The sequence below is a fragment of the Symphalangus syndactylus genome, chromosome 13 (assembly GCF_028878055.3).
Source record: "Symphalangus syndactylus isolate Jambi chromosome 13, NHGRI_mSymSyn1-v2.1_pri, whole genome shotgun sequence".
Classification (NCBI taxonomy): Eukaryota; Metazoa; Chordata; class Mammalia; order Primates; family Hylobatidae; genus Symphalangus; species Symphalangus syndactylus.
The window spans coordinates 23959311-23976320 of record NC_072435.2 but is presented as its reverse complement, the minus strand read 5'-3'; the positions used below and the strand labels follow the sequence as shown (position 1 = coordinate 23976320).

General features: G+C 48.6%; 1 protein-coding gene across 2 annotated transcripts; it reads left to right on the top strand.

Annotated features, from left to right (window-relative positions):
* The first annotated feature begins 3891 nt into the window (after positions 1-3891).
* On the top strand, positions 3892-16864 carry LOC129460746 (leukocyte-associated immunoglobulin-like receptor 2). 2 transcript variants are annotated; one of them, XM_055239051.2, is made up of 6 exons: positions 3892-4331; positions 7997-8978; positions 9728-9763; positions 13956-14249; positions 15086-15136; positions 16702-16864. In XM_055239051.2, exons 2-6 carry the CDS (start codon positions 8945-8947, stop codon positions 16743-16745), a joined length of 459 nt encoding a protein of 152 aa, XP_055095026.1. In that variant the 5' UTR covers positions 3892-4331; positions 7997-8944; the 3' UTR covers positions 16746-16864. The 2 variants fall into 2 exon arrangements, with proteins under 2 accessions (XP_055095026.1, XP_063471531.1); XM_063615461.1 differs by lacking the exons at positions 15086-15136; positions 16702-16864 and having other exon boundaries at positions 13956-14518.
* The last annotated feature ends 146 nt before the right edge of the window (positions 16865-17010 follow it).

Genomic DNA, 17010 nt, shown 5'->3' with positions numbered 1-17010 from the left:
GAAATGGAGTGGGCCGTGTGCACTCCGTCCTTCATCGAACTCCAGAACTAAGGGAACTGGGAGGGGAGAAGCCCATCACCCTTGCACGGAGCTGCCTCCCTCGGTTCTAGTGGTTTCTACTTCTCCCTGCAGGTTAGCTAAGACGTGCATGGGTTCCAGAAGGAACATGGAGATGTTTCTCTTTGATGTTACTTGAAACTTTGGTTTGGATTTCCTTCTAAGATCAGGAGAGTCAGTCACCCAACATGGTCCATCAATCGGGTGTCACAACATCGTGCTCGTTGGCTATACACTCTCAGGTACATTTCTTCTTGAGATTATTTTTCACATGAGGCAGAGACGTGTGGCTGCTCACCAGAAAAAAAGAATTCTGTACTTCCCTTACAGTGCAAGCACTGGAACCTCTGGGAGGTGGCTACTCTCACCAAGGGACTGTTTTTCTAGTCTCCTTTGCGCCCATGTGTGACTGACCATAATGACTACTTATAGCCAAAAATCTGGACAGAAATGATGTGCGTCAGTCAATTTTGCAAATTCACAAATATTTTCTGTGTCTCCTCTTTCTATCTGAAGTATGGGACACCATTGCCCAAGGGGATGATGTGAGCACAATGGAAGAAGCTGGTGTCCCTGAGTCATCCTGGGGAAAAAAACTCAAATTCTGCCCAGAGAAACCCTCATTGGTCATTTACATGAGTGAGATGCCAAACCTCATTGTGTTAAGCCATCGGTATTTTTTTTTTTTTTTTTTGAGATGGATTCTCGCTCTGTCGCCCAGGCTGGAGTGCAGTAGCAGGAACTCGGTTCACTGCAAGCTCCGCCTCCCAGATTCACGCCATTCTCCTGCCTCAGCCTCCTGAGTAGCTGGGACTACAGGCGCCCGCAACCACGCCTGGCTAATTTTTTGCATTTTCAGTAGAGACGGGGTTTCACCGTGTTAGCCAGGATGGTCTCGATCTCCTGACCTTGTGATCTGCCCGCCTTGGCCTCCCAAAGTGCTGGGATTACAGGCGTGAGCCACTGTGCCTGGCCGGTATTTTAAGACTTACTTATTATGGTGGTTAGTGTCACCCTAACTCTTATCTCACAATAGTAGCTAAATAATTTGTGATTTGCTCTTTGATCCTGTCCCTATCATCATTAGACTCAGAGCTCTGTTGATGGCAGGGGCTGGATCTGTTTTGTTCACTCCTGAATCTCAAACACCGAGCAGATAATAAGCAATTGATAAACATTGGTTGATCGGCTTCTGAAGAAAGAATATTCACACATTTATATTTAGAAAAGTTTATAAGGGAAGTAGCCAAGTGTGGTGGCACATGCCTGTAATCCCAGCTACTCAGGAGGCTGAGGCATGAGAATCACTTGAACTTGGGAGGCGGAGGTTGCAGTGAGCCAAGATCATGCCATTGCACTCCAGCCTGGGTGACAGAGCGAGACTCCATCTCAATAAAAAAAAAAAAAAAAAAAAAAAGGAAAGATAGGTTTATAGGGGAAGTGGCTTGTCTGAGGTCTCTGAGGCTGTGGGACAGGACGTCACAGGAGAAGCTCATTCTGGCTGATTTCCCAGCTGGTGTTCCACAACTCTCTCAGTATCTTAGGAACCAAGCTACCACGACGCACCTATCAGAGTGGCCAAATTCTAAAGCGCAGACAACACCACATACTGGCCTACTGGTGAGGATGTGGAGCAACAGGAACGCTCATTCATTGCTGCTGGGATTGCGAAATGGTACAGCCGCTTTGGGAGACAGTGCGGCAATGTCTTCTGAAACTAAATATAGCTTTACCGTGTAATCCAGCAATTGCATTCCTTGGTATTTACTCAAGGGAGCTGAAAACGTATGGTCACATAAAACACGCACATGGATCTTTACGGTAGCTTTATTCATAATTGCCCAAACTTGGAAGCAACCAAGATGCCCTTCAGTAAGTGAGTGGATTAACTATGTGTCGAGACAATGGAATATTATCCCGTGCTAAGAAGAGACGATGTCTCAAGTCATGAAAAGACGTGGAGGAGAGTTCAATGTATATCACTACACGAAATAAGCCCGCCCAAATGGGGTATCCACTGTCTGATTCCAACTATGTGACAGTCTGGAAAAGGCGAAGCTATAGAAAGAGGGAAAAGCTCATTGGTTGCCAGAATAAAAGGCTTGGACAAGAGGAAATAATCCCAGTGGAAATAGAGAAACGCAGGAACAAATGAAGAGCAACAGAAGAAGCTAAATATTTGGGTAAAGATAGGAATTTTGCATGATGATTTCATTATTAATGAATTAAGGAGACATTGATGCATGCTTATTCTATATTTGATGACATTGCAAACATTGTTTTGAAAACTATACTTTGCACTAAAATTAAAATTGAGCGCCTGTAATTCCAGCACTTTGGGAGGCCAAGGCAGATGAATCACCTGAGGTCAGGAGTTCAAGACCAGCCTGGCCAACATGGCGAAACCCCGTCTCTGCTAGAAATACAAAAATTATCTGGGCGTGGTGGCATGTGTCTGTTATCCCAGCTACTCAGGAGGCTGAAGCAGGAGAATCACTTGAACTCTGGAGGCAGAGGTTGCAGTGAGCCGAGATGGTGCCACTGCCCTCTAGCCTGGGTGACAGAGTGAGAGTCTGTCTCAACAACAGCAACAACAACAACAACAACAACAAAATGACAGCATGGCTCAAGTGTGTTGGCTCACGCCTGTAATCCTAGCACTTCGGGAGGATGAGGTGGGTGAGCTTGAGATCAGGAGTTCGAGACCAGCCTGGGCAACAAGACAAAACCCCATCTCTATCAAACAAAACAAAAATTTGCAGAGTGTGGTGGTGCGTGCTTGTGGTCCCAGCCACTCAGGAGGCTGAGGTGGGAGGATCTCTGGACCCCAGGAAGTGGAGGCTGCAGTGAGCTGAGATTGTGCTAATACACTCCAGCCTGGGTGATGGAGCAAGACCCTGTCTCAAATAAATGAATAAATAAATAAATAAATAAATTTTAAAGATGACAGCCTACATATATATACACGCACACACCGAACAGCTACATCGATGAGATAACACTATATATACAAAAGTGCAAGGAAAATTTTTTTTTTTTTTTTTTGAGATGGAGTCTCGCTCCGTTGCCCAGACTGGAGTGCAGTGGCGCGATCTCGGCTCACTGCAACCTCCACCTCTCGGGTTCACGCCATTCTCCTGCCTCAGCCTCCCGAGTAGCTATGACTACAGGCACCCGCCACCACGCCCGGCTAATTTTCTGTATTTTTAGTAGAGATGGGGTTTCACTGTGTTAGCCAGGGTGGTCTTGATCTCCTGACCTCGTGATCCACCCGCCTCGGCCTCCTAAAGTGCTGGGATTACAGGCGTGAGCCACCGCGCCTGGCTGTGCAAGGAAAATTTGAATATAAGACTTCAGATGCTGGTTACGGTAGCTGAGGTAGGAGGGGGAAACAGGATGGAGTATACACTACAGAAATAGTCATGCTTCATCAAGCCTCTGATTTCCCTGGAGCATGTTGACTTCACGTTGATTTTTTTTACATGTTCCGTAAAAATTTTTTTTCTTTAAATTGGCCTTTGAAAATTTACCTGTGGTAAAGGCTTGACAATCAGCTCTCTTAAAAAAAAGCAAAAAGAAAAACAAAAAACAACCCTGACATGTAGCATTTGCCGATTTCTCTGGTGTAAATACTCACAGCATGGCTTCGATGTGAGTTTCACATTTGGTAAAAGCAAATAGTGCCTACTTTGAATAGAAGGATTGGGACAGAGATATGGGTCTTGTCAGGCACTAATTAGGGAGTAAGGCTTGTCTAATATTGCCTTGGCTCTCAGGCAAAAAAAAAAAAGTAAAATTTGGGAATTTGTGTTGCTTCCTCAGCCCCATCCTGGGTAAAATCGGAGACGTATACAGGGCAGGGAGAAGCTGTTTATTTCCGTGCCTGTGGTTGGACCTTGTTAAAGATTTGAGCTGGGATGCTGGCACCTGGCAGACCACATCCTGTGTGTTTTTCAGTTTTGCTCAATTCCTGACCTTGGTACAGCAGAAGCTTTTTCACTTCTATGACACCTGCTATGTCTTGGTAAACCCTGGAAGAGAAGAGAGGACAAGGTTAAAATGCTGTTCCGAGGACCTGGTCTCTCCACAGTGCAGGCTGGAGGTGGCAGCCCGTGGAAAGCCAAGTTCATCCTCCAGGGGAGCCCAGGCCAGGCTGCCAAGGCTGATATTCAGGACAAAGCCAGGGACAGGTCGGGAATCCTGTGGAGATGATCATCATCTTGAGGTCTTCCTTCCAGCGTTCCATCGGGGCCAGAAGATGGAAAGAGAAATGGGTGAGTCCCTGCTACCACCCCACCCTCAGGTTGCTTTTTTGGCTGAACAAGAAGGGTCCTCCCAGGCAGGAAGGGTGGGGTGCAGAAACGTGAGCCAATGTGGATGACTTGGGGAGGGCTTTGCAGTTGAATCTCCTGAAAACAGCAAGAAGTACAGACCTCCGGGCGTTCTAGACTCAGATTCTGTAGACGCTTCCCTTTGGCCGAGCCAAGCCAGGGTTGCTCAGGAACTGGGGTCCTTGAGATTGGATTAGATTGGACGGAATGACACAGGATTGCAATGTGCAGAACTGTGAGGACCAGGGTTTAGCTTGAGTTCCCCAGTCTGTCCACGAGGTCCAAGCTTGAGATCATTACGGTGACCACATCTCAGGAGGAAGATAGGTCAGCAGCGCAGTGATGTGCTGGAATAGTTTTGAAATATTTGAACTATTCTAATGCAAACTCCTCTTTGAATGACATTTCACGTTGCATCTTATGTCATTTTATTTCTGTAGATGTTGTCTTTCCACTTGACATTTAATTGGTGTTCAATTTTATTTAAGTTGCAAATATTGTGTATGTATCTGAATCTAGTGTGAGAATCATTAGTCCATGCCTGTGCATCCGACACCAAGTAACTTTTTTTTTTTTTTTTTTTCTGAGATGGAGTCTTGCTCTGTTGCCCAGGCTGGAGTACGGTGGCATGATCTTGGCTCACTGCAACCTCTGCCTCCCAGGTTCAAGGGATTCTCCTGCCTCAGCCTCCTGTGTAGCTGAGATTATAGGTGTGCGCCACCATGCCTGGCTAATTTTTGTATTTTTAGTAGACAGGGAGTTTCACCATGTTGGCCAGGATGGTCTCGAACTCCTGACCTCGTGATCCACCTGCCTTGGCCTCCCAAAGTGCTGGGATTACAGGCGTGAGCCACTGTGCCCAGGCCAAGTAACATTTTTGAGTGAGTAAGCTGTGATGTTCTGAACGTGTAGCATGTCTTGGACACAGACCTTCTCCAGCTGGGATGAAAGTCTTAGAGGAATGCAAAGGTGGAGGGGCCCTCTGAGAATATGGAACGATGACAGCTCTGCATCATCCCTTTTACGGAAAAACCCAGAATAACTGCCCACGTGTTCTGTGACCTTTGACGTCGATTCTGTCCGTAGGAGGAATCTTCTGAGTAGTGAGGAAAATCTTGGATATGTTGGTGGTTTCACAACTGTCAGAATTCACTGAATCGCACAGATTCAATGAAGGCAGTTTGTCTGCCAAGGATTCCTTGATAAAGCTGATTAAAAATCGCTAATGAAGACCTAAAGTGAAAAGAGGCAGGGAGGAGAATCTAATACATAGAAACCATTCTGCACGTGAAAGAAGAGTCAGAAGCAGGAAAGTCATTCTCAGGAACCACTGTGTTTTGGCCTCGTGTTCAAGGCTAAGTTTCAAAACAAATGTCGTATTCCTTGCAACTACGAGAAGTTGGTGAGTGATTTGAAATCATTCTTAAGATGAGGTGGAAGCTTTTGGAATCTGTACCCCTGCACTTTATCCTTCTCCCCGTGATTTACAAAACCATGAAAATAAAACTCAGTTAATTCATCATCATCAAGGTGAGAACCAGGTTCAGTATTCAGCTTGAGTCTGGGGATTCCGTCTTTCTTTAACTTTTGACTGCACAGCCTTCACTTAGTTTTTATATCTCTGAGGCATTAAAACAATCTTTATTTATTTATTCATTTTTTGAGACAGAGTCTGGCTCCGTCTCTCACGCTGGAGTGCAGTGGCACGATCTCGGCTCACTGCAACCTCTGCCTCCCAGGTTCCCGCCATTCTCTCGCCTCAGCCTCCCGAGTAGCTGGGACTACAGGCGCCCGCCACCACGCCCGGCTAATTTTTTTTTTGTATTTTTAGTAGGGATGGGGTTTCACCGTGTTAGCCAGGATGGTCTCGATCTCCTGACTTCGTGATCCGCCCGCCTCGGCCTCCCAAAGTGCTGGGATTACAGGCATGAGCCACCGCCCCCGGCCTAAAAAAGTCTTTAATATATTATATTAAGCAGTTTTAGTTGGTTGTTATTTTTTCGATGGATTGCTGTCTTATGGACTTAGTCTAACATATTCACAGAAAGTTGGGTTAGATTGGAAGAACATACCTGGCACTGCATCGTGCAGAACTCTCTGAGGACCAGGATTTAGCTCGAGTTCCCCTGTCTGTCCACAACATCCCAGCTTGTCCCGGGAGGAGGACTAGTCTGCAACGCAGTGATTATAATGGAATGTTTCAATGTTTTTGAAATGTTTGGACTACTCTGGTGCAAAAAACTTTATTTTTGAGACAGAGTCTCACTCTGTCACCTAGGATGGTTTTTTTTTTTTTTTAAACCCTCTGTTATTAAGAGATAAATATGATTCCCAGGAACATTGCTCTGTTCTGCTTTAGGTATTATTGGTCATATCTGGTCATACGCCCTGCTCTGAATCAAACCCTGAAAATGGGATTGCTAAAATCGCCTTCATCTAAACTACATTTCCCTCCCACCTGCTCCCTGGGCTTGGGGCACAGCCACTCAAACAGAACTGGCTTTTGGTTAGTAAGGAAGAAGTGAGCAACGCCTGTGGTGTAGACCCTCATCAATGTCTGCGACAGTTACACCTGGAGACAAGCTCCCCAGTGTCCTCAGAAGCAGCGGAGGTGAGAATCCATGATAGGGTGGGCTGCTGTCCCCCTCAGCTCCACGATGCCAAAATGCACTGCTGGTCCTGGTCCTGCTTCTCATTCCACACCCAGCTGAGTGCCCATCCGGCCCCAGACCTCAATGCCGGGTTCTCCTGACCATTCAACCCCTTCAGGATTTTGCATGTGCTGTTGGACCACGTCGCCCCCTCCTGGAGCCAAATGACACTGTGGGAGGAGGGGAGGAGAACTCATGTTAGTAGAGAGTGTGTGTCTGTGTGTGTGTGTGAACGTGTGTGTGTATTATACATAATATATATAATAACAATTAAAATTGTTAATGGGGCTGGGCGCGGTGGCTCATGCCTGTAATCCCAGCACTTTGGGAGGCTGAGACTGGCAGATCACATGAGGTCAGGAATTCAAGACCAGCCTGGTCAACATGGTGAAACCCCGTCTCTACTAAAATACAAAAATTAGCCGGGCGTGGTGGCGGGCGCCTGTAGTCCCCTCTACTCAGCAGGCTGAGGCAAGAGAATTGCTTGAGCCTGGGAGGTGGAGGTTGCAGTGAGCCGAGATCACACCATTGCACTCCAGCCTGGGCAACAGAGCGAGACCACACATATACACACACACACACACACACACACACACACAAACTGTTAATTGTATATGTATAATTATAATAGTTTATATATATTAACAATTATATATAAACTTGCATATATAGTATTTGCTGTATTATTATATATAAACATATATGTAATGACTGTATAAAATAAACAATTTTAACTAATAATCAATATTATATTAATTATATTATTAGATGTAATAATTATAATTATTTATATATAATATTTATTTTTATGTATCGCTGTTAGAACACTTAATGTGAGCTCTGTCCTCTGAACAAATTTCAAGTGAACAAGACGTTATTGCTGACGATGGGTCGTATGTGGTGCAGTGGATCTCTAGGCCTGTTTGTTAATAACTCCCCATTTCCCCCTCCTCCCAGCCCCCGTAACCACCATTCCCTGCTGTGATGTTGTGACTCTGGTGACTTTGTAGATCTCCTGTAAGTGACATCATGCAGTACTTGGTCTCTGCATCTGCATTGCTTGGCGTGATGCCCTCAGGGTTCATCCGTGTTGTCGCCCGTGGCAGAATTTTCTTCCTTGTTTAGGGCTGAATAGTATTTCCCTGTGTGTATGTACCACATTTTCTATATCCATTCATCTGTCAATGGACATTTAGATGGTTTTCATGTCTTAGCTATTGTGAATAGTGCTGCAGTGATCAGGGGAGTTCAGACGGCTCTTTGCATACTGAATTTGTTTCTTTTAAATATAGACCCAGAAGTGGGATCGCTGGACCATATGGTAGCTCTATGTTAAGTTTTTTGAGGAACCTCCCCACTGTTCTCTAGAGTGAGTGCACAATTTTTCAGCCTCCCAAAGTGCTGGGATCACAGGCGTGAGCCACCGCGCCCGGCACACTCTAGGATCATTTTTAACGCGTTACATACCTTGTTGGGATTCTAGCAGAGATCACAATATTAAAAACTTGGGGAAGGATTTCTATGACTCTCATTTTAAATACGAGGACATGTCGACTTCTAGTTTTGTAACATCTTGCCCAAGAGCGGTGGTCGTTAACGTGTGGAGTTGGGATGGCGTCCAAGTCAGTTGGTTGCACGACCTTTATTCTGACTTGTCCCATAGATTTAGAAAGAGGCTGACACATCAGGTAACTAGTTTAGGGTCATCTGGTCATGCGGGTGAGTGATGTTTTTCAGAAACCAAGGCCCTCCCTCTCATCTCACTAGCGGGAAGGGTGGAAAGAACAGAACAGAAATCTCTCCCTCTTGTGTGAGGCAGTTGCTGTGGAAACCCCATAGGCTAGAGGCCTCTGGCCAGCACATCCTGTCCGCTTGTGTCTGCTGCAGAGTTCTGGGACCGGGGCCATGTCTCCACACCTCACTGCTCTCCTGGGCCTAGGTGAGTCCTGGAGGGAGCGGGAAGGATTGGAAAGGGCGTCGGGAGGTCTGGAAAGTTCCCTGCTCAAGCCTGACTCTAGTCCAGAAGATTCTGGGGAGGAAAGTGTCCTCCTCCCCGCAAGACTGCCCTGCTGCTCTCCCCGGGCCTAAGTCTGATCAGAGATGACCTTGTCCTAAAAACAGGGGCCCGGGTGTGGGGATGAGTTCAGCTTCAAGAAGGGCTGGGGGGCCAGGCGTGGTGCTCACACCTGTAATCCCAGCACTTTGGGAGGCTGAGGCGGGTGGATCACCTGAGGTCCGGAGTTTGAGACCAGCCTGGTCAACCTGGTGAAACTCCATCTCTACTAATACAAAAATTAGCCGGGCATGGTGGCGGGCACCTGTAATCCCAGCTACTTGGGAGGCTGAGGCAGGAGAATTGCTTGAACCCGGGAGGTGGAGGTTGCAGTGAGCCGAGATGGCTCCACTGCACTCTAGCCTGGGAAACAAGAACAAAACTCGGTCTCCAACAAAAACACCAAAAAAAGGGCTGGGGGGGGCAGGAGGCTTTTTGGAAGAGGAGACTTTGGGATTTATCTTGAAACCATTTTGCAGCAAGAAGGATTACACTGAGCTAGTGCTGTCGAGGAGGGTTAGCTTGGTCGTTATGAAATGCTGAATGCCCCCCAGCTGCATCGAGCCCCCTTTCGTTAGCAGCCCCGTAAGGGGACTGGGTGGTGGGCATTCTTCTCACTGGACCTTCTCTTCCAGTGCTCTGCCTGGCCCAGACGATCCACACGCGGGAGGGTGAGTCACATCTTCATCCCGTCTTCCCAGTCCCCTCTGTCACCCCAAGGGCAGTTCTGGGTGGGAGTGATGTCGATTCTTAGAGGGCCTGGAGGGATCCCTTTAAATATACCCTAGATTGCAAACTCTTCCAAATGCAAAATGCATAACCCTCACCCCTTTCTCTCCTTCATTCACCACCTGCCATATTTTGCTTTTCTTATTTTCAAAAATCTTATATTTTATTTTATTTTATTTTTTTTTGAGATGGAGTCTCGCTCCATCACCCAGACTAGAATGCAGTGGCGCAATCTCAGCTCACTGCAACCTCTGCCTCCCAGTTCCAAGCTATTCTCCTGCCTCAGCCTCCTGAGTAGCTGGGATTACAGGTGCCTGCCACCACCCCAGGCTAATTTTTTTTTTTTTTTTTTTTTTTTTGTATTTTTAAAAGAGAAGGGGGTTTCACCATATTGGCCAGGCTGGTCTCGAACTCCTGACCTTATGATCCGCCCGCCTCAGCCTCCCACAGTGCTGGGATTACATGCATGAGCCACTGCGCCCAGCCAAAAATCTTATTTTTAATCGACAAATAATTGTATATGTTTGTGGGGTACAATGTTATGTTACAACATATGTAAACATTGTGGAAAGATTAAACAAGGCTAAATAACATATCAATCACATCACCTACTTATTGTGATGAGAACATTTAAAACCTACTTTTAGCAATTTTGAAATATATAATAAGTTATTATTCACTATAGTCAGCCTGCTATGCAATAGATCTCAAAAACATACTCCTCCTGTTTAACCGAAACTTTGTACCATTTGATCAGTGTCTCTCCCAAGCCCCCCATTTCCAGCCTTTAATAGCATCATTCTAATCTCTAACTCTGTGAGATGACCTTTTTTGTTTGTTTGTTTGTTTGTTTTGGGACGGAGTCTCACTCTGTCACCCAGGCTGAGGTATGGTGGCACAATCTCGGCTCACTGCAACCTCCACCTCTCGAGTTCAAGCAGTTCTCCTGCCTCTGAATCAGCCTCCCAAGTAGCTGGGATTATAGGCGCCTGCCATCACGCCTGGCTAATTTCTGTGTTTTTAGTAGAGATGGGGTTTCACCATGTTGGCCAGGCTGGTCTCGAACTCCTGACCCCAGGTGATCTACCCACCTCGGCCACACAAAGTGCTGGGATTACAGGTATGAGCCAATGCACCCGGCTGAGATGAACTTTTTTAGATTCCACATGTGATATTTGTCTTTCTGTGCCCAGCTTATTTCACTTAGCATAACTTCCTCTGGTTCATCCATGTTGTTGCGAATGACAGAATGTCCTTCCTTTTTTAGGGCTGAATAATATTCCATTGCATATACACACCACATTCTCCTCATCCATTCATTTGGTGGTGGTTATATAACTCAGGTTATTTCCAGGTCTTGGCAGCTGTGAGTAGCGCTGCGGTCACCCTGGGAGTGCAGGTGTCACCTCCACACACCGATTTCCACAATGAGAATTCAAACCCAACACGACCAAGGCTGAGCCCGGCTCTTTTCCCCAGAAAAGCCCACACTTCACTCGGCAGCTTCTTGGCGGGGAACATGACGGTCACAAAGGGCAGACTCTGAACACTCATCCTCTTCTCTCCTAGATGCATCATGTCACCCAGTCCTGGTGATTTCACTCTAAATTTTTCTCACCTTTCCCTCTCTCTTCATTGACTTTTCCTGCGTCACCCCCAGGTGACAGCCCCTGTCCCCTCCGTGGCTCCCCGAGGCCGGCCTCAGCCTGTCCATGCCACTGCTGCCTGCTCCCTTCCTGACCCGAGGGACTTGTGATTTGCAAAAGGACAACCATGACCATTGTACCTTCCACAGTTTTTAAACTGTGTTCAAAAATTTTCATTTAACATCTCATTGTAAGATGAATTTTTTTTTTTTCTCAGAGCCCTTCCCCTGTTTATCTTCAGATAGAGTCAGACCCGTGCACCTCTCTTTGGTCTGGACATGCCCATTTTCCCAGCCACATCCTGTCCCCGTGACCTTGGGCTCACCCATCTCTACATTCCTCCAGGTTCTTTCGCTTTCTCAAGCACTCCATATTCTGTTCAACACTGGGCCGTCTCACATGCTGATTTTTTTTTTTTTTTTTTTTTGAGACGGTGTTTCATTCTTGTTGCCCAGGCTGGAGTGCAATGGCTCGGTCTTGGCTCACTGCAACCTCTGCCTCCCTGGTTGAAGCAATTCTCCCTGCCTCCACCTCCCAGGTAGCTGGCATTACAGGCGCCTGCCACCATGCCCGGCTAATATTTTTGTATTTTTAGTAGAGACGGGGATTCACCATGTTGATCAGGCTGGTCTCGAACTCCTGACCTCAGGTGATCGGCCCACCTTGGCCTCCCAAAGTACTGGGATTACAGGTGTGAGATACCACGCCTTGTCTGATTTTTAAAAATTAATTAATTCAGTTTAAAATTGACCGATGAAAATTGCATGTATCTGTCATGTCCAATATGATGTTGTGGACTCGGCACACAGCGTGGAATGGCTACATCGGGCTAGGGAATGTAGGCATTCCTCCTGCGCTAATCCTTTTTTGTGGTGAAAATGCTTAGAATCACCTCGATGAGCAATGTCCAATAACGTAATACATTGTTATTAACCGTAGTCACCGTGTTGCACATGATGACTCTTGAACTGATTTCTCCTCTCTAACTAAAACCTTGTTTCCTTTGAGCAACATTCACTGGCTGATTTTCCCACTTTGAGTGCCCTGGTGTCCCTGTCTGCTCAGCTCAGGTAGTTTCTACTCCTCCCTCAGCTCTCAGCTCAGATAGCGCTTCCCCTGACTTTGCAGAGGAGGTCAGCTCCACCGCCCACCTGTCCCCTAGATCCCTGCACTTACCCACGGAAACTTACTGCAGTTCGCAGCTGCAGATTTGGACAATTCTTCGATCAATATCTGTCCTCCCTTCTAGACGTCTGCCTCCAAAGAGCAGGCATCCTGTGTGTGTTTCTCACATTTGTGGAATTAGCAGCCCATGAAAAACGTCTTTAAACGGATTGATAAGTAACTGAGATATGGTTAAAAGAAAGAAAAATGAACAAATGGGTGGGTTTGGGGAGATGCTGGTCAAAGGATAGAAAATTTCATCTAGACAGGAAGAGTAAGTTCAGGATTGTGCAACATGATGACTAGGGTTAGTCACAATGTATCGTATGCTTGAAAATGGCTAAGAGGGCAGATTTTAAATGTTCTCACCACAACCATTAACTAGGCAAAGTGAGGTTATATTAATTAGCTTGATTCAGCGATTCCACAGTGTATACCCATATCAAAACATCGTGTTGTGCACCTTAAACATATGCAGCTTTAATTTGTCAATAATAAGGAATGATTGAAGTCGCGATGAGTGAATTGAAGCCCTGCCAGCTCTCTGCCCTGCTCAGGGATTTTGCTAATTTTGACACAACCTTCCTGTTTCAGGGCTTCAAACCCGCCCTTCCTCCTCCACCCCAAGCCCAGTTGAGATCAATGGGGTTTTTCAAGAGCTTTAATAACAAGGAAATGCAAATTAGGCTGAGAAGAAAGTAGAAACTATGAGGAAAACCCAGAGGTGGTGTCTCCACAGAGACCTGCATTAGCAGCGGAGACCTGTCACGGGCTGGGCATCTGCTGTGAGCAGATCAGGGCTGGGGGCTTCACTCTCACCCCATCAGACCCTCACAGGAGCCTGGCAACCCTCCTGCCACACTCAGTCCCACCTGGGGACCGGCCAGTGCCCTTCAGGCCCCAGCAAGAGCCATCTCCAGAGCCCTCGCTTCCCTGTCCCTTGTCCTTCACGAATGACCCTGTCATCCCCATCCTGTGCCTCCCTCCCACCCTCCGTCCCTCTGGAAAGTGGCCCTGGCCTCTGCAGCAGACATGAAGGGCCCCAGGCTGCTCCGACACTTCCCACGTGACCCTGAGCAAGCCCCAAATTGTGAGCGAGTCTCAGGGTCCTTACTGTCAACTGGGAAAATAACTCTGCAGCGATGAGGATCACATGCACGTAGAAGGTGCAGGAGGCGTGGGAATGTTCTAAGGTTGGGCTGTGGTCATGGCTGCATAACTCTATAAAATTGCTAAAAACCCTGAAGTGTGATGCTAAAGTGACATGTGTGGCATGGTGACTCCCTACAGTGGACGCTGAGATCCTTCTCTGCTTCCCTCCTAGGGGCCCTGCCCAGACCCTCCATCTCGGCCGAGCCAGGCACCGTGATCCCCCCGGGGAGGCCTGTGACCTTCCAGTGCCGGGGCCCGGTTGGGGTTTACGTATTCCGGCTGGAGAGGGAGGATAGAGCCAAGTATAAAGATAGTTATAATGTGTTTCAACTTGGTCCCTCTGAGTCAGAGGCCAGATTCCACATTGACTCAGTAAGTGAAGACAGTGCTGGGAGTTATCGCTGCATCTATTATAAGCTCCCCGGATGGTCTGAGCACAGTGACTTCCTGGAGCTGCTGGTGAAAGGTGAGGACGTCACCTGGGCCCTGCCCCAGTCTCAGCTCGACCCTCGAGCTTGTCCCCAGGTCCCTGGACCCTGTCCCGGCTGCTGTCCTCTCTCTGCGGCCACCCTTGCCCTCCTCCTGACCCCCAAGCCCTCCCCTCCCGCTCTCCCTCTGCACACAGGTTCCCTCTGCCTCACACCTGCCTAGGTCCCTGGAGCCCTGGTCTCCTCTGGATGCCACGGATGGCCTGGACACTGAACTCCAGCATCCGGTGGGCTCAGAGCTGCCTCTGCTTGGCTGGGTGGGGAGGAGGTTCCCAGAGATTAGGGGGCAACCCCCCTACAAGGGGATGAGTGTCTTTCCACACAGGATGGATGGTCCCACTTGTTACTCCTTTCCTCTGAGCCAGAATCTGCCCCAGGTAATGTGCTTCTCCTGGTGTGGTTCGTCTCCCACTGGGCAGAACACAGGGGCCATCCTGGTCCCTGACCAGGGCGGGACAGTGTTTTGGGAAAGCCTTTGGTTTGTGACCACACGCACCCCTGTGTGTGCTCAGCCCGAGATGTCCTGGAGTCAAAGTCCACTGGAGAGGCTCCAGCCCACCTTCATGTCCCCCCAGGACCTCAACGGTCCCCTGAGGTCAAGCAGAGCTTGTGGTGGGAGGAGCAGAGGGAGTGACCAGCCCCAGGGAGAATGGGGCAAGCAGTGATTCCTGTCCCCTGCCCCGTTTTCTCAGGAGTCTCGGGACATTGTCTGGGATTGCGTGATGGCCATGCGGCCTTTGGATGGGGGCTCAGGGTGGAGGAGGGCAGGTTGGCTGGGATGGGTTCTAAATCCTTCTCCTGCCGCTGTTTACAGAAACCTCTGGAGATACGGACTCCCCCGACACAGAGCTCGGCTCCTCAGCTGGTCAGTAGCAGGGTCCTCAGCTGAAGGGGCTTACAGGGGGATCTGTGCTGCGGATGCAGCTCCGGGTTAGCAGGGTCCTCAGCTGGAGGGTTTACAGGGGGATCTGTGCTGGGCATGCAGCTCCGGGTTAGCAGGGTCCTCAGCTGGAGGGATTACAGGGGGATCTGTGCTGCGGATGCGGCTCTGGGTCCAGCCCTCTGCCCTGGGCTTGGAGTCAAGGTCTAGGGAGGCCACGGGAAGGGACTGTCACCGGCTCAGCTCTGGGAGGTCGCTAATGCTCATAGAGACCATAGCAACAGTGGTACCGTGATTGCAGCCTCGTTCCATGCCAGGAACTGTGGACAGCACTTAATGCAGGCGCCACTTAATGGGGGAGGCACTAGTCTGATCCTCTAACTCCTCCTCCTCTCCAATATGCAAAACATAAATTAAAGTTTCTTGCATAAAGGCACAAGGCTATGAAGGGGCAGGAGCCGCCCACCCGGGCAGCCCCACCCCAGACTTCCGGGCTTGACCGAGCTCCAGGCTGCCCCCTTGTGGGCGTGGCCTCACCTTTCACCCCGCTCTGCACCTGATGGAGGGACTTAGAACTCACCTTCCAACCTGGGACACGCGGAGAGGGACGGGGATGCTCCTATTGGCTCTGTGGTGTCCGGGGGAGGCCTGAACAGTGGAGTGAGGTCCCCTAAGAGGAGGAGGGCGCCACAGGGAGGGGACGCAGCTGTGAACGGTGAGCAGGATGAAGCCATGAGGCCTCCCCTCCGTCTGGCTCTGCCCTGGACTCTGTGTGATGGGAGAGAAGCTGCATCTGGCTCTGCCCTGGACTCTGTGTGATGGGAGTGAAGCTGCCCCAAGTCCCTGGGTCTCGAGTTGTCCATCTCTCCCTGTGATCTGTGACCAGAACCTCCCAGGGGAGGACACGGGGTCATAAGCCATCCGCGGACCCTTCGCCACCTGGGTTTCCATCACCAGAGTAGTCGCCCTTGGACCTAGACCCAGTGACTGCCTGTGAGGCTCGGGCTGTGAGCTCAGGCAGGTGGGAGCAGGGGCTGAAGCCACATGGGGAGGTGGGAGGAGCGATGCCGTGCTCCATCCGGACCCCCTCAGAGGCTCCTGGGCTGCCGGGGCACAGCGGGACATGCCCTTGAGTCCCGCAGACCTGGTTCAAGTCCAGCGTCTGGTTTTTATCAGCCTTCCGTCTGCGGGAATATCTTGCCTCTGTTTCTCTCCCTCTCGTCTTCTCCTTCCCTCTCTCCTCTCTCATCTTCATGCAGTGACATATAAAGGTGGCGAGGACAGACCCTCCTGCAGCCAGATTGCTGGGTTCATGGTTCAAATCCCGGTGGTTCTGCCACTTCCTGGCTCTATGCCTGACGGTGACTCACCCAAACCTCCTGTGTCCCAAATTCCTCGTGTGAAACAGAGGCAATAAAAGAGCTGTCCTGGTAGAATCGTTTAGGGCAGACGTGAGTTCAGGTACACACGGCGCTGCCATCAGTGCTGATTAGAAAACCCGAAAGGAGGGATGCTCCTATTAATACTGAGGAAGTATTTTGTCCTCACAGGGACTGTGCTGGGCACTGAAGCCTCTGGATTTGATGCACCATGAATGAGGAGAAATGGCCTTCCGTCTTGTGAACTTCAATGGGGAGAAATAATTAGAATGAGCAATAGAAATGCGCAGATGCCTATACATGCATTTACAAATAAAAAGATACGATTCACAATGGAGAATTTCAGATCTATCATTTCAATTATATTAAATATGTTCACATAATGTATTACATATATCAGGAACATAATTATATAATAAAAATGTTAATGTATCACCACATATCACTATAATTATATGAAAGATATATTGACAATATATA

Excerpts from the sequence above, each read along its gene's own strand:
- LOC129460746 (XM_063615461.1), top strand. The coding sequence starts at position 8,945 with ATGTCTCCACACCTCACTGCTCTCCTGGGCCTAG. Across the intron at positions 8,979-9,727 it reads CACTGCTCTCCTGGGCCTAG|TGCTCTGCCTGGCCCAGACG; the intron begins GTGAGTCCTGGA and ends CTTCTCTTCCAG. Across the intron at positions 9,764-13,955 it reads GACGATCCACACGCGGGAGG|GGGCCCTGCCCAGACCCTCC; the intron begins GTGAGTCACATC and ends CTTCCCTCCTAG.